This window comes from Falco biarmicus, chromosome 4, assembly GCF_023638135.1.
Source record: "Falco biarmicus isolate bFalBia1 chromosome 4, bFalBia1.pri, whole genome shotgun sequence".
In the NCBI taxonomy this organism is placed as follows: Eukaryota; Metazoa; Chordata; class Aves; order Falconiformes; family Falconidae; genus Falco; species Falco biarmicus.
The window spans coordinates 83091482-83113822 of record NC_079291.1 but is presented as its reverse complement, the minus strand read 5'-3'; the positions used below and the strand labels follow the sequence as shown (position 1 = coordinate 83113822).

The 22341-nt window shown below is 40.1% G+C and overlaps 1 protein-coding gene across 2 annotated transcripts in view; it reads left to right on the top strand.

The window, feature by feature from the left end:
- The first annotated feature begins 9152 nt into the window (after positions 1–9152).
- Positions 9153–22341, top strand: part of CARD11 (caspase recruitment domain family member 11) — a 46847-nt gene continuing 33658 nt past the window's right edge. The window contains exon 1 of one of the 2 annotated variants that reach the window (XM_056334302.1): positions 9153–9517. Coding sequence is in view for 1 of the 2 variants with exons in the window: in XM_056334301.1 (XP_056190276.1) it covers positions 9505–9517 (13 nt within the window). In the remaining variant the exon portion in view is untranslated. The remainder of the gene's footprint in view (positions 9518–22341) is intronic. The other variant, XM_056334301.1, reaches the window with a different exon arrangement.

The following is a 22341-nucleotide window of genomic DNA, read 5'->3' as shown; positions in this document are numbered from 1 at the left end:
ACACATTGAAGAGATGACCAGAAATATTGTGCTGGACAAAGCTGGACTCGGATACAGCCATATACTAAACCACAGTTTGTTTCAGGGGTCTCATGGAAGGGCAGCTGCTGATGCCTGTACAGGGTTTGTGCAGTAGTTTATTTCAATTTCAGGAGTGGGTCGCGGTTCTGCCTTTCCCACTCTTCTTTCCTGCACGTGGTCTAAGAGCCAGGCAAGGACTTCATGTTTTTCTGTAGCGTTGTGCTTCCTGAAAGTGGACCTTGAGGTGCTTAAGCTCTGCTGGACTCTAACCCCCAACCTCAGGCATGAAAACAGTCCATTTTAATCGCCTCAGGCCCCCACTTTTTTTTTTTTTATTTATTTATTTACTTTTGAATTCATTCCCATATTGGAAATAATATATTTCGTTTAAGAATGTACTATTACTGAAATAAATATTTATATTAAAAAATTTCTAAAACTAAAAGCTGGAAAAAAAATCAGCTTCTCTATTTCAAGCTCTCCTTCTGACATTTTATGAGCGTCTTAGATCTAGCAGTCACCAGAGTCAGGTTCTATAAGAACAGAATAGACAATGATTTCAGAGAACGCTTACTAGGAAACTGCTAGTAGAAGATGGACAGTTTTCTGAGTACCTTCCCTCTCAGCCTTCATGACAACCTGTCGTCAATGTGTTAGTCTCTCAAGACCCAAACCATACTATTGTTCAAACGCTTGACTTTTTCCTTGGGAAGCTAGCACAGCTAGAAATGGGTTACTGAGCATTCTTGAAGGAAGCTTTCTGTCCTGTTTGTTAAGTGGATGATGCTAAAAAAACCTTGAACCACCTATTAGTGAGCTGTTAAATACAGTGAAAGCAAATATACTCCCACACACACATTCATTTTTCATGATCAGAGAAATAAAATAACCTGCAGCTTAAGACATGCATGACTTTATGCAGGAGAAAGGAAGGCAACTCTCTAACAACAGGTGTGTAATTAGTAAAAGACTGTATGACGGTGTATTTTGAGAAATAACTATTTCATTGTGGATAAATCTTCAGGATTAGTGTGAGTTACAGTTAAATTCCTCAATTATATTGGAGTAGAGAAAGAGCTCAACAGATCCATGATAGAATACAGAATAGACTTGGTGTCATCATGTAAGGATAAGAATTTGATGCAGTAGTTGCAGGGGGAATATACAGTTCCCTAAATCCTAATATTATAATCCTAATATAATTTCTGTCAATACTCAAGATTATTGCTGCTTTGTCTCCACGTCCAATTTAGGAGTCACTGGGGTTTCTTAAAATTTATGGGTTTTACTCACTTGGAAGTTTAAGCCTAAAAGTTTCTAAGCCGATTTTATATTTTGGTGAGCTAAAATAGGATAAACACATAATTTGATGTCTTTTCAGAAATAAACAATATTGATTCTTTTTTTTTCTCCAAAACTTTTTAAACTCAAAGGACACTATGCACTGCTGTAAATTTTAGACAATTATTTTTTTTCTAGATTAAACTCTTATATGAAAGGACTGTGACCACCTCTATGTTCTTTCCCTCCTACACACAAAATATAACACAGGCATACTTCTGTGAAGGAGTGGGGGTCAGCAAGCTTAGCGGTGGTCTCGTGCATTTTACACAAGGATCAGGTAACTTGCACATTGAACCCGGTAATTAGTGCAATGTCTCGTAAAATCAGACTTCAGTTTTATTACAGATCATTAGCTATTAATGTAATAAATTTAAGAAATTATTACAATTGTGGCAATTTGGATCTACAGATAAAAACCTAGACTCAGCCTATGTATACTAAAATTAATTTAATTTCTATTACTTATTTTGATATGTGGTATCTGCATTCTATTACATCAGGTGCATCAGAAGTAATTCCATGAATAAGTGAATTACTGTTTATTACAAAGTTTATAGCCTGTAATGTGTGCAGGTATATGAGTATTGGAATGAAGTGAAATGAAAGTCCTATATATAGATGTAAAAGTATTTAATATTCTAACACAGAGTTGACATGCAGTGAGAAAGCATAGCTTCCAGAAATCCATACCATTGTTTCAAAGAGAAATATTAAAAATGCAAACCCAGGTATTCATTTATGGATCAATAAATAGCAGTCATATAGGTTTATGGCTATGTTTAATCTCACATATGTAAAATCTCCAGTGATATATGACCACTATTTATATGCATCTTAAGAGCTCTTCTACGAGAATATTTAGCATTCTTCCCTTGGGAACTACACAGTTAAGAGAAAAATGAACATGAGAGCCTGGAAGAACAAATACACTCACAGATGAAAACATCATTTATAAGTAACAAGTCATAGAGAAATCACACGTACCAATCGAGTATAACATTGACATTTCTATAAGCTCAGGGCTGTGCTATAAGCCACGCAGGCCAGTTCAGTCTAACAGGCTGTTAAAAAACTCTCAAGAATTCTCCACTACCTGCTGCTTCTGCCCAATTTTCCAATGCTACACGGCTCCTGCTTCAGAAGGCGTTCCTGTCCCTTGCTCAGAACACTTGGCATGTTTGTAACCTGCCTCTGAAACCTCTGCTCTCAGACGTGGTGGCTGCTGTTTGAGCAGAATACCTGTGCATATGATGTTGGCTAAATCTTGATCTATTTAAAAGAAACAATAAGGAGAAATAAGGCGTAACAACATGGTAATATCTCAGTCTGACCTCTGGTCTCTAATAACTTTTCCATCAAATTACTGACTTAGCCCAAGTTGATTTTGGCAAATTCCCGTTTTTTAACCTTTTCTATGTCTCCTCTGTAATGAACCAACTCATGTTCCTGCAGTGGTTTCCTTGCCAAGAAGGAGGCGTGTTTCCTTAAGGATAGTTTCAGCTTCCTACTTGTGTCTCAGGAAGATAGAGTTTCTGTTCTTTGGCAGAGATGGATCTTTGGTTTGACTCAATATAGTAATTCTCATTTTTATAACATTTACTTATGATACGCTCACATGGGGTTTCATGTTCTGGTTTTGACACATCTCATTTATATAACAGTTTCAAGTTCAAAGATGTCATGGTTCTCTTTACAGATGAGAAAAGCGAAGCACTGTTAGATTATGTGAATCACAGAGGATGTCTGTATAAGACCTGTAATGAAAGTTAAAAAGTCCTTAACTGCCAGGTCTGTGCCGTGTTTGCTGGCTATTTAACTTATGGAACATATCCCCTTACCATTCAAATTATGTGGATTAATATATAATTCTTGTTTTAGATATTGTCATATTTATATTCTTAATTAACCCTAAGATTACCTTTTCTGTGAAGTATGTAGTCTCTCTAAGCACAGCACTTAGCCCAAGTTCTCCTCCTGAGCTTTTGAAAAAGCTGTACAGAATAAAAAGGGAGACACTGTTGGAGAATGCAAGCCATTAAAACTTTGTAGTTGTTTTCAATTTGTCTCTATTAAAAATATGCACATGTTTTTAATTGGAATAAATGTTGACCTATAAAGAAGACAAGAATCCTTCCAATTTAAAACAAACAGGCAAGAATAAGTAACTCACCTCTCCTTGCATCTACTAGATTTCAGATCTGACAGATTATCCTTCAGATTCCAGCTATGTTAAATCCTCCACAGTCTAATAATCAGAATGCATATTGACAATGCTACTGTCGCATAAGTTGGGAAAGATGACCTTGTGTTTTAAGAAAAAGATGAGATATGAGACTGATTAATTTATTTCCAAAATTTTTTAACAGAAGCTGTTGAGTCAAAGTTATTTTTTCAGTATATTTTCTAGTGACAATGATCTGAACTCTTTTGAAGCTTTTTGCAGTAACAGGGATTATTAGATTCCCTCCTGTCCCTCTTTATTATAAGAAAAAATGCTATTTTACAAGTGTTTGCCTTGATTTTTTAACTTTTGCCAGGTGTTTTTTTAATAATCCTTAAGAATTTTTAAAAAACTGAACTGTATGAACAAAAATGTATTTTTATTACTTTTAAGGGGGAATAAGTATTCCTTTATCTCCTCCATACATCTCATCAGCTGTTGAGTATGGATATGAATATCTAACTCATTGGTTGCTGTGAAACTAAAACATTTGTCTGGGAAGTTTAAAGATCCTTGGATTTTAAGCCCTATGGATATATAATTAAGAGCATAAGGAACAGGGTGAGGACCTGAGCTATGGCTCATACCCAGTTTTGATGAATAATATATGTGTAATGAAAAGAGAATGGTTGAAGTAATCACTAAATTAACTCTGACTTTTCTGGAAAGAGCATCAGGGTCTGGAGCTTCCTTCCCCTTGGCCCCAAGAGGAGGCAGGGTAGACCTGGGCTCTTTGCTTCCGTGGAGGACTGGTCTTTTGGCAAGGCACTACGGGCTGTGCTGCGGACTGCCAACCCCGCTCCTGGAAGGGATTTGAACCCAACTATTCCATAAAAAGGAGTGTGAATATTATAACAGCCGACACAGACAGATAAATCCCATAATGCTGTCGAACTCGACAGAGACTGTACGTTTTGTGCAAAAATACGTAAGCCCTGAGACTGTCAAATGAAAGCGAGAACTTTATACTCTCTGTTCCCCACTGATATATGTTTGGCTGTCATCTTATTTCATAGTTCAGGCAATTGAAACACTGTTCAAATGTGTATCATAAACCTATAGACAAGAACATTTCCCTACTGGATTTAAACCATTACCCCCAAAGGTGTTCAAGAAACCCTGCTGTGTGTCGCTTTTTAAGATCAAGGGGCATTTTTGATGTTAATGCCTAGAAAAGGCAGATGAACACTAACAGCTGCTTATCCACAGGCTGGTGAATTGAACAGGGAAGTACTTCTGTTCTGGAAGTCAGATCTCCAGAGAAAAATGATAAATTGTGAGCATCTCTAAGTAAGAGTGATAGTCTCTAAGGATAGTTGAGCAAGGCTGATAATATAAAATATGTAAAATGTGGAAAATATTTAATACTTCTATTTCTTTGCTCTAAAGAGTTGGAGGGGTTGTGTTAACAATATATACGGTGCTACTGTGCTCAGGCATGCAGGAGAAATGCAATATATTAATTCTTAAATCACTAGTTTGTGAAATGCGTTTCTGGTATCCAGGGATTTTCTTTCAGGACTGTTACACTGATAAGGAGTCAAGGGCAGTCTCCTCATGGGCTGGGATGACTCTCATGGGAGGAGAAGGGAATAGAAGAAAAGGAACAGCAGATCAAGAGCTGGACAGTTTAGTGTTTCTTTGCTTCCAGATGCTGATTTATTTACTATTTTTTTTAGCTCTTCAGTCTGCAACTATTTAAAGCTCTCTAGCAGCTTCATTTCTGAGCTATGGTCTGCCCTCCTGAGTGCTGATGAATCAACTCTGTAAAAAGGCATTCTGTAAGGAGTCATGGCGTATGAGGAGCACCTCCCACTGGGTAAGGTAATTCCTATGGGACAGACAGAAAGAGAAGCTTTCCCTGCAGACCTCAATAACAACGTTATGGCATGAAAGTCACTATAAGAAAAATACTCAGGAGGCCAGAAACAATGTGGAAGGATGTCTAAGATGCCAAGTATTCTCCATTGTTTGATCACCCTAATAGAATAACCTTGAAATTTTGCTGGCTTTTTAATGCAAGGATCCCAAAGTGAAAGCCTGGAGGAAGGGGAGAGATACAGCACCGTCAAAGGGCTCAAGATGCACTTGTTACTCAGGTTTTACCATCAGGGCTCAAATCCTGCAAAATTAGATCAGCTGGAAGGAACCAAATACGCTCTCCTTTTCTGAAGTCTCTTTGAAAGAGGGAGACAACATAGATACCAGGTGCGTCCTGCCAGGTAGCCTCATGTGAGGGGAGCTCCTTTGCAGGCAGAGGTGCAATTTGTTGTTTCTTGTACCAGGTTTAATGAAAGAGGTCTGAGAACCTATAACCACAAACAAACAAATAAAAAGAAAAAACAAAATAAAAAAGAAAAGCAGTATTGTTACCTCTTAACTGGTCAGCTAGCTAAACTGAAAGTTCCAGTGGATTTTTTTTGGTTATAAAAAAAGAAATAATGACAGAGACAGGTATCTTTTTAAGGCATTTCCATTTTCTTGCCAGAAAAGAAAAAAAATATATTGGAAAACGTCCTGCTTCCCTGAGTGGAATGGGTCAAAAATAACAAAAGACAGTTTAATCAAACTTCCAAGTGTTTTTCTTTTCAGCCAGACTGCTTAGGAAAGCTCTTTTTGGACTTTGTCTCAATACCATGTTTCCAGTGCTTATTTCAGGTGTCTTTCCAGTTTTCAACTTCCTATATGTCTCCATTGTTGCTACTCTCTGACAGACACGTAACTCCAGCAGCCCAGGTTCTATGCCTTGCATATAAGTCAGCACCCACCCACCCCCCGCCTCGATTCAAATCCTGCAGCTTTTTGTCATATACCTGTATTTTAGGTGGAGCACCTGGACTTTCTTGAATTTTTTGGTTGCCTAACAGAACATAATGATTTTCTACACTTACATTGTGTGAAACACATCCCTTCAGTCTGCCAGCCTCAAGGAACTGTAACCACGACCATTTTAATAGCTTGAGAGAATTTTTAAAAACTGAAAACTGGGATTAAGATTGTAAATTCTTATAAAAGGAAGTTGATACTCAGTTACATGTGGCTTCATGATTTATGACTGGTTCCTGCTCGACAGATCCTAGTTTGCCAGCAAGGTCTTTGTGATCAGAATTTTAGGTCCTTTGAGTTTCAGTGATAGATTCCTTAAAGCTCCTCAGGCTTCACTGGGTAATTGTTTCATCTCTAGTGTGTCGCTTTAGGCCCAGGGAAATGTGGGATCTTTTTTAAAACAGTTATTGTACTTTTTGAAAGCTGTTTGTAATCTACAACGTTGAGCAAAAATAAAAGCAGAAACAAGACCAAATAGTGTCTAACGCCTTGCTTGGCTCTGGAGGGTGGTTTTATAGTCCGCTGTCTGATACTCTATTTGCTGAAGAATCCAAGGACAGAAGGAGAAATATAATGAGACTTGGTGAGTTTTGACTTGAATTTCTAGCATGTTTTTCCTTTCAGGTGAGGAACTGCGTGTGAAAGATCTGTGGTTTTTAAATCGAAGTGAAGCCACAAAGCCTTCTGCCAGCAGAGTTAGTTTCTCAGGTTGTGCTTAAAATGGTTCCTCTGTTGCATGCACAAATCAGCTTCCTCTGTGAAAGCAGTAAAAAACTTGGCTCAGAAATAACTTACATCAGTTTTGATGGAATAATTGTAGGCCACAAATCTTACAGCTGTATTTCAGTTTTTCTCCAAAGTATCACCAGCTTTCCCCCAGTCAGAAACTGCAGAACCTTACCCGTTCAGTTGTACATGGATGGACTTTTGGCTGCGCAAATCACATGCAGCTCACAAGTTTGTTCAGATTTAGTAAGGTTGCACAAGAGTTTAAGTAGCACATAACAGCATAGTCCTCACTGGAAAAAAAATTGGTAGGGGCATAGCATGTTCTGCTGTTGCTCAGTGCGAGGCAGAAATTCCTGCCTTCCTTTGACACAGAGCGCTAGAACCCCTTCTATAATCCCTTTCGGTATCATCCTTACGGCTACACTGAGGCCGTCACCAGTCCAGGTACAGGTGCAAACATGTGAAATTAGAGGAACGTTAAGGGAGAATTAGTGCAGAGCTGCCACATGCATTTTGCTGCCTGGAATATGTTCAACTCCCTCATGAGTTTCATGGGATTCAGGTTTTCAGTTTGGTAAGAACGATTTTGAGTGTTATTTTAATGACACTTTGAGCCATGTATTTTCTCCTTTACATTTCGTCTTCTCACTTTATCATCTCACTTCCTCCATTCTGTTGTCTTTTATGCTGCTGTATCCTTTGATAGTTTTTCCACTGTACTTTTATACTTACTTTCCATTTGTTGTGTTTTCCTTTATTTAACTATTTTTTTCCTTTCTCATTCTCTCACTCCATTACTACCATCATGCTTTTTCCTTTCCCACATTCCTAAATTAGGTATCGCTTGCTGTCACTTATGGTAATTATTCCTAGTGTTTCCACTTTTCTTTCTGTTAGTTTCTCCCATGAGATAAAAACATACCCATGCACATATGTACAGAGTTGTTTGCTTCTAGCCACAACCACCCTTGCAAACATGCGTCCCAGTTACACACACATTACTTCAAGGGGTCTTTCCACTGATTCTTACATATCCAAGACCTATTGCTGACTCCACTGAGGCCTCATTGTTGTGTATCTACCCAGTGCAAAGGGTAAAGCCCAGGGAGGGACTGGGAGCAGTAGCAATGCCTGCTTTTCCCTCTGGATGTCAAATAGGCAACAGCAGAACAAGACCCAGCACATCATGCAAGTGATTCAGGCTGAGGACCCCTGAGCAAGATGACAGCAGCACTGGAGGATGTTTCCAGCAGTGGTGGCGAGTCCTGGTCCTGCAGGACTCAGACACCAGCAAGGGAAAGGACTTGCCTGGCTTTGCTCTCGCTGCCTTGCTCGTGGAGCCCTGCAGCCCAGCAGGTCAGTGTCCTCCGTGAAATCCACCAGTGGCTGGATTTGCACATGTGGCCTTAAGCCTGGAGTCCAGCACTAAAGCAATACAAGATACTGCGGGTTCTCTATGTCAGCAGAGACTTCATGTGGAAAATATACTGTTTAAAGTATCATTCAACTGTAAAATAATCTAATGCTTGCATAAAGTAAACCTCATTGACTACCTTTTTAGCAAAAGCAGCTATGAATAAAATAGATGCTTTCTTGAAAAGCCTTTGAAACCTTGGGAAAACCCAGAACTCCTTCTGCCTGGAACTGTTCCTGAAACTCTGTTTTGTTTGGTTCTTCCTTTTTCTTTCCTACCTGCTTGCTAGCCAGCCTGTGCGCTGAGAAGCAAGGGCTGCTGCTTTGTGGTCAGAGCGGCACAGCACCAGCAAGGCTGGCACTCAGCATGTTCCCTTTAGCCCGAGGGAAACATGCACTAAAAGCCTGGAGAACTAGACGTGGGGCAGTGGAGACAACCTGCTGCTTCTGAGCCAGTTGTTTGTGCTGCTGCCGACTCTGCCCACTGCTCTTCCTGGGGAAGGGGCAAAAGTGCCTCTTTATTTGCTTACAGTGGTACCTCAGGGCTAAGCTGTCACCTGCATGCAGAGTCATTTGCAAACAGGCTGTATTGCTGGGGAGCAGAAATGTGGTTTTTTTAAACTCTAAGCAGATTTATAGTCTGGTTTCCTGTCAGATCTTTGCATTTTCCTCTCCGCCCCTCCCAGCCTCTGACACATTTTTTCTTACTTTGTGTGTCGCTGTGCTCACTCTGGCACCAGTGCACCAGCTTCCTTCACTCCTGATTTTCCCTAAACTTTTGTCACTTTAGGGGCAAAAGGCTGTTTTTCTTCTTGTGTTTCCTTTACTTTTCCACCACTGCAGAGCACAAATAACCTCTCCAAGACTCCTGGAGAGACATCGCCAGTTGAATGGAGGCGACGTAGAGAGTTTCACCCTGCAGCAGCTGCAGCAAGACAGCCTGGTCACTCATGAGCACCCAAGGTAAGGCAAGCAGCTGTCAGGTCAGCTCCACCTCACTGCTGACTAGGACAGCACTCGACTCTTATCGCTACAAGTTCCACTTTCACCTTTCACCTTTTTTGTGTTCTTTTTCAAAAGTATGTTTCTTTGAAAACAGTTGCGTTTGTGCCTTCCTTGCCCTCAACAGATCTCGTTGTACTTTGCATGCATCGACATTTGGAGTTCAGCGTTCAGTGAGGTAAACAGGCTGTAGCTGGAAACGCAAACGTGTTCTTAAAGAAAGTGTGCACTGGGAAGGAGAGTTGAAATGGAGGTCTAGAGGGAGGATATGAAAGGACCGATCGTCAGCACTGGTCCCCAGGGAATTTCTCGTTCTTCCCATAGTGTGTTGTGCCCTAGTCTTTTCTTTAAATCTCTTCACTGGGGATTTATACTTTATGTTAACTAATAAAATATTTCTTCTTTTTTTTTCTCTCTCTTTTAATTTGTTCTTCTCACTTCCTTTATTCTTTTCTAACCTTAATGTATCTCTTATTTTTATACCTGTTTTTCATCAAGCATGTTTTCTGTGTGACAAACATGTCCCTTGTTTGATCCTTTCCCTCCGCTTTCTCTTTCTTGCCTGTGCAACAGACTGTACATCCTCCCCCATGTTTTTAATCTTTCTCTCCTTCCCCTCTGTCAGTTCCTTCTCTGTCTTGTGTTCCCCTTTCCCATTGTTCTTCTAGCTTCTCAGGCACTCTCCTACTTCCTACTTCATCCCCTTTCTCACGTACACAGCATACACTGCTGCCCTGCAAAGTTAGTTTTGCACACGCAGTGGTGTTGCCTCTCCAGTGAATTGTCCATGCACACACATACTGCTTTCCTGTCTGTCCTTTCAGGTACATGTGTAGGATTTTCATATTTACAGGTTTGGGGATGCATCCCAAAATACAAGACTTTTACGCTTGCACAGCTTCCTTCCAATTATCAGGTTTGTATTTAGTCATTCACAACACAACACAACAAATACCCACTGTCATCCTGACACTCCGTTTCTTTGTCTCACAGACAGAATTTTCTAACACCTATAACACACCATAGTTTCCTCTCCACTCATAAATACAGCCTGCCTTGACTTTGTGAATTCTGTCCCTTCTCTTCCCATCATCCCACTCCTTCCTAAGTCCTTACTGCAACTCTCCACCCCGTTTCTCTGTCTGTTTTTGTCTCGATGTTGCTTTCACGTCAGGAGGAACTACTGATGCAGATGGTCTTAGTCTCTGCTGTCTTCGCATCCCCACTGAGTACCTGTAGGGGAACTGGAGGAAGTATTGCAGTCTCTCAGCTCCTCTTTCCTTTGCAGAATATGCAAGCTGCAGCAGAGTAGGAGCTTAGAGATGGTACTGGAGGTACATGAAAAAATGGGAGATCACAATCCAAAATGTCTTTGGAAAACAGTAAAAATAGTTCTAGTTGATTGTAAGCCTTTTTTCTAAACTTCAAAAGTTTTAAACTTCCTGCCCCACAGCAGAAATTCTGGTCTGACTTTAGTTTAGTTTTTGTCCTGTTGATTCCTGTGTGATTCCAGATCTCAGAGGTAGAGGTTCTCAACTCTAATGCTGTAGTGGGGGTAACTGTGCTCCTAGGATCTGGAAACAGCTTGTTTCTTTTATGCCAGATATATTGGTGAATCACCAAGATCAGGCATGGCTTAAAACTGCATCCAAGGACAGTATCTGGTATTTTTCCTTGCTTAAGTTTGTAAGCCTCAAACCAGATGTAACAAATAAGTACATTTCTTTGATGAAGCCTTTTAGCCTCTCCTTCTTAAGCAGGACTATTGAGACTGAAGATTTATTTCTAGGGATGTTCTGATGTGGGCTTTTGGGAACTGAATAAGGATCACTTATTAAACTCAGCTGAATTAATAAGATAATTATTATGTGGGAGAATTCTCTTAGCGATCTGTCCTGGTCTCTCAAATTGTCCATCTCCTTATGAGTGAAAGGAGCTTAAATTTTATGTTTGCAATTATAATATATCCTTTCTGATTCAGAGCTAGCAAACTGTGGCCTTTGAGCTGTAAGCATTCTCTGCTGAATACAAAAGCAGGTACATTAAAATATCTTTGTCTTTTGGATCTTGTGAAAAGTCCACAAGCCTAGAACAGTAAAATAAGATACAGGACCAGTATGACTCCTCCTTGCTCTGTTACAACTCATCTTGTGATGTGAAAAGTATTTGAGTTCCCTTTAGTCATTCTGCAAAACTTGTATGATGATTTTGTGCTTTGTTTTTTTCAGTATTCTGTGCCCCAATTGCTGGTTCTTTTTGTAAGGCCTTGATGTCTCCCAGAAATAAATTGGCTGAGACAACACCTCTTCTCTCCCTCCCTCTTTCTCTTCCTTTTTCTTTTTCATCATGATGTTGAATTAAAAATGGGCATTGTCATAGCTGGGTTGTGACAGTTGCAAGGGGACGTGGAGACAGAAATTCTTTTTGTGGGTGTGTTTGTGTCTAGTTTCTTGACTCATATGTCTGGCAGAGGAGAAATCTCAGCTGGAAAGAGCCTGGAAACTTTCCATCCTACCCAGAAAATTGCTATATTGTGAGGGCCAACCCCAGACCAGAAATAAAGAACCACATGTTTGACTCCCTGTTCTTACATGAATAGTTACTTCCAACTAGATTTAACTCCAAATTAAGAGAAAAATAATCTTTCAATATGGGTGAAAAAAGAACCGTCTGACTGCATGTGTCTGTTAAAATTAAAGGCAATTTGAACCTTCTCTAGAAGGATGCATCCCAAATAACTGGGATATGCTGAAGAAATCTGAATGTGATCTACTAAATGACCTTGGTTTAGGTACTGTTAGTGGGTGAAATTTTTAATCAGATACATGGAATGGTTGCACATACAAAGAAATTTATAGAGATCCTTATTTCTCCCAATATTCTGCCTATATTATTGGAAGAGAACAAGCTACCCACTTTTTAGCAGATGTATCAGCTCTCTCTTTGATATTGAAATGCATGTGTCATGAAATACCAACGTTTTGCTTAGATGTGGTCATTGTCATTAAGGTTGTGTAACTGATGGTGGAATTTGACCTATGGCAGCTTTTTTTTGTAAGTAGCCTCCATAGCAATCTAAACTTAAAAGGACAGGAATACGGGACTGGGTCTTGTGACTTTCAGACTGGAGGGTAAAACCATAAACCTTGCAAAATTTAGTCGAGTTTTGCCACTGATATCCATGAGAAATGATTTTTGTCTTGGCTGTTTTGTCACTGCTCTCTGTAGGATTTGCATTCTCAGAACACTGTCCACTTTGCTGAGAATACACTATCTGCAGCAAATCTGCAATTCCTTTTGCAGAACAAATGATGGGGTTCTCTCAGGTGTACCTGTAATAAGATTCGCCATCTCCTCCCTTTCCCCAAACTCTCTCTTAAGTGCTGCTTTCACCCTCTAGTCTGGGTCAGTTATTTAATGGCAATGAACATTTTCAGGAAGGTAACCTTTCTGCTTGTGATTTGTTCAAGGACTCTGGAATTATAATGGTTGCTGTCAAATGTATATAATTGGTCTCCGTGGCACACATCCAACGAGTGATAAAAGCTTCTTTCTCTCTACTTCTTTAGTCTGTTCTCTCCCTATATTACCCTCTCACTTTTGCTCCTCTCAGGCAAAAGGAGAATACAGTGCCAGTCTGTTTCAAGTACAATTTGACAAAACAGCACATCTGCCACGTACCCAGTCATGGTGTGTCCCAGCTGTGGGCAGTGGATTACTTCTTGGCTGGAGGTTCTCATACTGACTTTAGTTAAGCATAAAGGTCTTCTCTGAACTTTGATTTGGAACACCTCTCTCCATAATCTTCTGCTAAATATTTGGGCTCTAGGAATGGTGGTATTTTGCGAGTACCATGAATTCACATGCTTAACGATCTACAGGGGGTGCATTTAACATTTTACCAGTGAGTAAGGCCTTTGTACTTTTTTATACAAAAGGCAAACACAGAGGGTTTCCTTTCACAGCTCATAAAAGCATGTTACTAATAGCACCAAAAGCTGGCAATGTGTTTTGCATTGTCTGCTGTCCTTGCTGAATGTGTAGTGAAGGAATATTCCTGTTATGTTAGTCCCGCAAAAGCTGTTTTATCTCCAGTGCTGCATGGGGCGTTACTTTCTAATGCTGTCTACTTCAGTGAATCTGTTTAGCAACTCAAGAGAAAAGAGAAATTTGTCAAATCTCACTGGAAATCTATCAGAAATGTCAAACAAACTGCTATAACATTCTGGTTTTGTCAGGAGGATAAATGCATATACAGCTGTGTATGTGATATTATTTGTCGTAATTGTTGACTCAGTGAATTTGTCTGTGTAAAGTAACATTGTGTAGTATTAATGGATATGTTTGTTCTGGTCCCTGAGGCCAGTTTGGCCTTACACAGACACTTCTAATTTGCCCAAGTCTGATAGTCAGCCCTGGGTTTTGTAGTTCAGGGAGGAACGCAGCCTCCGTGTAACCAGTGAACGGATTCCCATTGGTCTCCAGTGCTGGTTCTTTGCTGACAAATCTTCCTCAGGTTGTAATTGAGGCACTGAAGAGTGAATTTAACATAAGTTTTCTGTTTAAAATGGGATAAGGATTTTTTTTCCATTTGAATGCAGAAAAAGCTGTATGCTAGCAGTACATATATGGTTATCATTAGCAGTTAATGGATTGTTTCCACTTCAGTTTTTACAGCTCTATATGTGTATAAACATTTCTAATCTAGCTGTGCCCATACTTGAAATCAGTATGAGTATGCTTAATAGGTTGTTACACACATTTAATATATTTGAGCACAGAAGTCAGTTCCTCCAGGGTTTAAAATGCCAATAAAGAAACGTTTCAAATGCTCCCCTCTGTGAACTGGGAACCCTGAGCAAACTGGGAAAGCACCCGAAGGTTGCTTCAACTTTTTTTCTAAAGATTACACCAAACACACTTCACTTCTAAACTGCAGTGCAACTGGCAACTGAATCTTTTCTCATTGATCATGAACTGAAAGATTGTCACATTTATAAGATCATTTGAAGGCTTTTGGCTTTTAACATCTCAATTAAAATACCAGTGACCTATACCACCCACTGACCAAACTGGTCTGTTGAGTGAAGTCCGTGTTTGAAAGAACGGTTCCTCCCTGGTTGCAATTTTGCATGGATCCTCTCCCAAGTCTGCTGGTGCAGCCCAGCCACAGTGTCTGTCCAGCAGCTGCTGCCTGAGTCGTTGCTTCTGAGTTTTGTCTGAATCACAGAATCATTGAGGTTGGAAAAGACCCTTAAGGTCATTGAGTCCAACTGTTAACCCAGCACTGCCGGGTCCAACACGACACTGTGTCCCTGAGCGCCACATCAAGGTAGTTGCCATTCCATATGTTTTTCATACTTTATGATGATGTAGTTAGTGAGATCATCAAACTAATTTCTATAATGACTTACTAACTGAAAATACAAAATTCCACAAGATTTTACACCCTCTTTACTATTGCTGAGCTGATTTTTCTCCTGGTAAAAAAAATCCAAGCTTAAGACAAGACTGCTCTTTGCTACTACACTGCTAGTCTTCCTTCACAGTTCCTGCCAAAACAAGTCCGAATAAGTCTCAATATTTAATTCTTTAAGATGACTTCAGGTGTGTTTGATCCTTCCAGTAGCATTTTCCTGTATTTCCAGTTACATATTTTTCAGAAAGACCCAAGACTAATATGTTTTATTGTAGAAGGTTTAATTTCCTTCTGTCTTTTATTCTCTCATTTTTTTTTTAATTTATGCCATGAAAGATATCAATGCAGTATGAAACAAAAACTATTTAAACTTTTGTGTTAGGACAGAAAAGAGTGTGTTTTTCTTCTGCTTTAGTTGTTTAGAAAAAAGTGAAGGAGTATTATATTTCCTGTAAGGCTGGAAACACTGAATCATTTTTTTCTTTTAATTTGCAAGTCTGTGATCTGAAGGAAAAGTGATACTTGGCATTTTCATATGGAGTGTTACACTATGAAACTGTGGGTTTGTGACTTGCTCGTATCCATAGTGAGAGCAGTATCCAGGCAGTTTTGCTGGATTAAATGCGATTGACAGCAACACTTTCACTGAACTGCTGAGCGACTAGGGTTGCACACCTGGGACAGCAGTGTCTGGCTCGATAGTTACTTCAGAAGCTGTGTGAGTATCAGGAAGGACTGAACTTTCTCACCTGCAAAGAACAATTGGAAAATGCTAGGTCTGAGAAGAAATGGTCGGAATTTGAATGGCATTTTGAAAGCTGTGAATTTAATTGCAAGCTCCTGTACGCTGTAGAACTTTCTGCAATGCAGGAAAATGCAAACTCACTGCAATTGCGTTGTTATAACATGATAACAGCGCGTAAATGCAAAGCCATTTGAGCAGGATACTATTAGAAATACTGCATGCAAACCTATTAAATAGCTAATGCCATCAGCATACATCTAAGTACAGTCTCTGCCCGAAGGGACTAGAACAATAAAGATAATTTGAACATTCAACTCCTGTGAGGAAAGAACACAAGAAAAGGCAGAGGGTGGTTTGTTGTTATTTTGGTCCTCACAGGACATCCCGAGTCCTCTCTACCTTCAGTCTAACACGTCTGTCTGACTTGTCTGACTTGTCGTGTTCAATATCTCCTTTCCTCTTCCTCTCCGATTCTGATCACCATCCCATATAGGGTAGTTTCATCAGGTGAGTGAAGATATCTAGCAAACTTCTCTCTATACAGCGTACTTTAGAACTGAATGTATCTGTCGCCTCCGGTTTGTGACTGATCCTAATGGAAATGAAGCAATGCATCAAGCACAGCAATTAAAAAAAAATAAGAACTCGGAGGGAAGGCAGGGATAGGCCACTTTGCTTTAGCAAGGTTTTTAGTCCTCATTGAAAAAGTCATATTTTTATCTTGGAGATTTTTCCGCTTCTTTTCTTTCCTCTTGTGGAGAATACTTAATACATCCAGCTGGCTCTAGTGGTACAGGTCATTCAGGTTGCTGTGCTGTGTTTCAGACTATGTGGTCCAAAACTGATCCTCTGGTCCTGCATGTAGAGCCGTTGTAAAGAGCTGGATCAGAGCATCAGGCTCTGTGTACTGTGCAAGGCCACATCCTGGCATTCTGTGTTATGCTCCACACATCTAGAAGTAGGTTACTTCCCACCTTCCTCTGCCACTCAGGTAGAGGCAGTGAGCTTCATAGTCTCAGACCAGAAATTTGTTCTGCCGTGAATTTGGCCTTACACAAGCCCAAGAGGAGACATGCAGCTCTCTGCTGCCCAAACCAGCAAGCCTTATTTCCTCCAGAGAAAAACGTAGCGAGTTGAGTAGATGCCTTCAGATGGTTGGATGGTTATGAGCTACCAGCTGGACCATGCTGTCCTGAAAAGGAATGACAACATTTTTGGCGAAGTGGTAGAAGTTTGCATATAAGAATCCAAAAGGAGCATAGGGTTATTGCTTTAAACTTGCTTTATTCTTTAAAAATATGCGTTACCAGAATTATCCATTTCAGATCCTCAAACTGTGGAGTGAGAAAGTTCAATTCCTTTTTTTCCTTGCTAGGGTGAGTGACACCATAAATATTAGAAAGAAATCGAAGAATTACTCCAGAAATTTGAACTGGGATAAGTCTGATTTACAGAGACTGACATCACCACTCCACTGAAGATACCAGGACTGTGCATATCAGTCGTTTGAAGAAAGTTGGTAGTTCTTACTCAGCCCACCTCACCTCTACCGTTCACCACATCACCCCAGCTGCTAATAAAATGTCCAGTGTTTTCCAAGTCAGTCTTGGCAATAACATCTCAGGGTTGTGGCTGTTTGCTGTTGCAAGTGAATGTAACTTGCACTTTTGAAAGCAGGACATAGGTAAATTGGGATCTTTTTGCAATTTTTTACCATTTTTTTTAATATATTAAATATATTTTCAAAGACAAAGAACATAAATGCTGGGAAAGTGAAATACCAGTCGTCTTTCTTTACAGCTTCCTTACTTCCAAGCAGCAGGGACACTAGGACAGAAAGGGCTAATTCTAGAGGAGATAAAGGGTCAGGATGGCAAAATAAGGCATGCGGTTCTCCTTCCATACTTCTTTCTCAGAGCCAACATTTTTCCTGCTGTATGCCAGGAGGAAAGTGCAGACAGAGCATAGAAAATGAACTGTGTCTGAAGAGGCCTCTTGTTGGTTTCCTTCAGAACACAGACTGTCACTGGGAGACTTTCAGATGAGAGATGGAGGGAGATGCTCTAGGTATGGCAGGACAGTTGATCATCAGAACCTGTAGACTGTGCCCTTGGTCTCGGCAATGTGGATATCTGAGTATCATTTACTTACTCTGCTAAACCTTACAGCTGGTATGAAAATACTGCTGTACTCATTGGCAGCTGCCCTGAAAACCGAACAGTACTTTTAAAGTGTTATGAGAACCTCAAGAGAAAATTGGTGTGACAGCATCCAAGAAAGCTTCACTGTCCCCAGATTGCTCCTGCCCTACTACACAGAACATTGCTTGATGTATACCTTCTGCTTTCCATTATTGATAATGGAGACGTGCTGGTTGTGTAGCATTGCAAAGCAGTAAGCTTTTATAGAGCTGCAACCATGTTCTTGGATGTTTCAAGCTTCCAAGTCACATCAGGGAGTGTACAAGAATTAGAAAGCTTCCCACCCCTAACCAGAACAGCACTAATAAAGCCCTTTTTATGACAGTTACTCCAGAAGCTTTTCTAGTAATTCAGGAATAATTAATAATTACTTGCTCTCAGGACAGGTCCCGTAGATACTTCCTCCCACAACTAACTTGCTATGAACAATTTCAGTGTGAGAATAAGGAGAAAGTACAGTTTTGTGGTTACTGTAGTTCATCAGCCCTTGCAGAGCTCTCCCACGGTACTTGCTCACTTCTCACAGTCCTCTCTTCTGTGATGTTCTGTATTTTGTGCTCCCTCACTGAGGCACCTCGTGGAGCAATTGCAGAAGAACTGTCCCTGCCTTTGCTCAGGCAGCGTCTGCGCTGCTGTGAAGGGAGATGTACTGGTGTAGCCCTCCCGTACAGGCGTGGTGGGGCAAAGACAGATCCACAGCTCCTGTCCACTCAACTCCAGAGGGAAGGTGGCGGGGGTAGCTCACAGTAGGGGAGTTTCACCCAGTAACACCAACATCAGTGCTGAGGTCAGCCTAGGACATACCTTCTAGGAATGCTAACAATGAAAAGGCTGGACACATTTCCTATTTTAAAGAGGCTTTTAAAATTCTCCATATGCTTCCTTTAAAAAAATTTCCTTTAATCTTTCTGATGTTTGCAGCACCCTGGAGAATAATACGAGTTCTTTTTTCAGTTGATGAGTGTATTGCTTTTATAGGATTTGAAACACTTACGGCCCTGGGTAGCTTATGACAAAATAGGACTTTGAATTCAGATTCAACTTGCTCTGTCTTGCTTCTGTTTCTAATCCAGTGTGAACCTTACCTATTGTTATTTTGTATTTTGCGTGATGCTATATCATGCTAGAGTCATTACTGCTGTAGAAGATAGAAGGGCTTTGCCATCAAAGAAGGAAACCTCTGAACACAGCACACAGTTCTTAAAAGATTTGAAACTTGAGTGGAGGAAAGCAGGAGTTAAACTGGCTCCTGCATAACAGTTGTTTTGTTTTACGCTTCACGTTCCATCCCTGTGCCTAATTCCTCAGTCTTGTCTTCTGCGGTGACTTCATTAGCAATGAGATGCTAATTAAATTTCATATTTACGATTAGAAAATAAAATCATTGGACCTTTTTTAAATAGATTTTTATGAGTTTTGGCTCAGTTAGCTGAGTCAGCAGTATAGATTCTGCAAGGCTGAACTTACCGGCTTTGAAAAAAAAAGATAAATAGAGCAAATAATGGTGGAAGGAGAGTCTAATCTAAAAATTCATATAGTTTCTACACTGTATTGAATTTTGGGCATAAGAAAAATAATTTTGTTTTTGTTCCTCATAGACAGAAATATTGTTAGTCATGTAGAAGGAATTCTTCTTTTCTTATGTCTCAGAGGCTTCAAAGCTTAAAATTTCATCCAGTTCTTAAAATCTCAGTTGTAGTCAGAGACAAGATGCTGAAGAGATTGATGCATCAGCAGTGCTTACCACCACCTTGTAGCTAGCAAAATATTTATTTCATGGATCCAGAAGGGTTAGAATTAACACAGGTAAACGTTGACACACATCTGCCCTCTTTTCTATGGAATGTGTACTAGTGGAGAGTTTATACAATACTGAAGAATCAGAACTACTTAAATACGGCTGCCAGCAAGATTTATAGGTGCTCTATAGAGCAGTTCCCTATTCATGTAAAAATTAGCACCTCGCAAAGCTTTAAAGGCCCATTTTTCAAACACTTAGAGTTTGAAGAATGCTTGTTGCAAAAAGATTTTTGAAAGAGCTCAGCTTCAATTTAAGCGTGAAAGAAAGACCTGATTTTTAAAAGTCCTTAACACTCAGCAACTCTGTGATTCATAACGCTATCTTATCCCACACTCTGAGGCAAGTCTTGCAAAAATCTGGCCATTTATTTTGATGCCTAAATGCCACCTACGCACTCTGAAAATCTGACCCTAATTATGAGTTGTGCCCTTGAGTAGGAACAAGAAATTGGGGAAATCAATCCTCAGGTGTGGGAGCCATTTCCTAGAGCTCATATTGCACGTAACCTTACTTCATACACAAATACAACACTGCATTTAAAACAAAGGCTTTTTTGCACATTCTGCAAATGCTTGTGTTCTTAGCTTGTGACACTTGATGTTGCGAGGTACAATTAATGGAGACAGCACATAAGGAATCATTATGCTTCAGGGCATAAGTTAGGACAATAAAACAAAACTTCCACTGATTTTTAGTTGGTTACCACCCTCTCCTAAAGATCAGGATTTGGGTGCGTATAAACCTGCAAATCTTGCTTTTGTAATATTGTTTGTAGATGCTGTTTTAACAGCAGCTGCCTGTGCTTAAAGACTGGGATCCTTACAGATGGAGTGTAATTCTGGCATTGCTTTACACTTGCTGTTTTCACAAATATCTATTTCCACAGTCAGCAGAGAATTCAATAAAATTCTCATACTTCTCCTTATGTTTACTCACTCTCAAGAACCACATCCAGGTGAAGATGGATAGTCAGGTCTCTTGCTATTTTAGTACTTCGTTTCTTTGGTCTTTTAAAAAAATACATGTTAACCATGAAATGAACTGGTCAGAGTTTCCTGATGAGACCAGAGTTTGGTCTTTTCCAATGGTTAGTTTTTTCTTCTGGGATAAATTTTCCACACGAAAGCTTTACAGCATTTTATTCCATATCATCAGAGCAATGGATCTAGTTATGGAGAAAGCAATGGAAGATGCTTAATTCCTCCTTGCAATGCTTTGAAGGTAGGAAATAAAGAATTTCCAAGTGTTTGGTATTATCTTATCCCCAAGACAGTAAGATAAGCTCATAGAGAGGTTACCACTTACAGCAATAAAGTACATTCCTGTTGAGTAAAGAATCAGCAAATTTTTGCTTTCTATTGCTATAGAAATGACTTAAAGGAGCCCTTAAGTGAATTGTCTCTGTTTTGCAGAGTTTCCTTTCCTACTCTTCATTTCAGGCCTTACAGCGAGGCTTCTTTGGTGACAGGATTGTTAATGAAACCCGGCTGTATTACCTGCAGGAAAGGCGGACCTGTTTGAGAGATTCCTCAGGTCCTTCCTGCTCCAGCTGGAGCACACAGCTCTCCGTGGCTATGAGAACACTTCCTCTGAGGCTTTCCTCTGCAATGGGCTCATATTTGAAAGTTACTCATAACCTCTGTTCAGAAGAAAAGGGAAGTAAGGCAGCCCCCAGCACCTTTCTCTCTGCTATATATAGACAGTAAGTTAGAGAGAGGATGGTGGGTGTATGTTTCCGGAGCCATGTGACGCAGTCCCGCAACACTGGTGCAAGAAGAGAGAGGACACAGAGCGAGAAGAGGTGACCAGAAAGCATAAGTGGGAAAAAATCTGTTCATAAGACCAGTACAACCACTTGCATGTGAAAGGAGAATTCTAATTTCCAGCAGTAAAACAGCAAGCTCCTTCTGATTCCTGGTGAGGTTTTGTCCTTCCTAAGCCAGGCTGCTTGTGATCTATTGCAGACTTTTTCTTGTCAGATGGCATCCAGTTGTCTTCCTTGTGTTTTGTGCTCTGCTGCCCGAGTCGTTCATGCAGCTTTAAGCAAGCTTACAAGAAGGATTTTGTCACTGAGTGTGACATCAAGGACTATGGCAGTCTGTGACTAGGAGTGAGGCTTACTTCTTCCAGTGGCTTTGAGGTGGAAAGACAACAGGGATTTGTTACATAAAGCACATATATCATTCTTCAAGCCCCAGTTGAACTTGCAAAACAGCAGTCTGTTCTTTAGAATTAGAGTCTATTTTAAAGTAATAGCTGCAAAGAGGTCACGAAATGGAAGAAGGTATAGATATCTATTCTATCTGTGTGAAGTTGTGTGTTCATATACAATGAACAAAACGTATATGTGAATCGTAGCAGTCATCACCCTTGGGAGACTGGACAGTGTTTGATCCAACAGAACATATTGTCAGCATTTAAGAGCTAAAGGTGAATGAATATGTCTTCACAGAGCTAGGTGGGGAGCTAATATACTTCTGCATAGTGTGTGAGGGACTTAGCTGTACTGTGTTCTCATGCCAATCAATGCATGCTGCTGTTATAATGCAGTAAACAGTTTGCCTGTGGCTTATTTTTCGTGTGTTTGGAGTAGTATTGTTTGTTAAGGTTGATATCGAT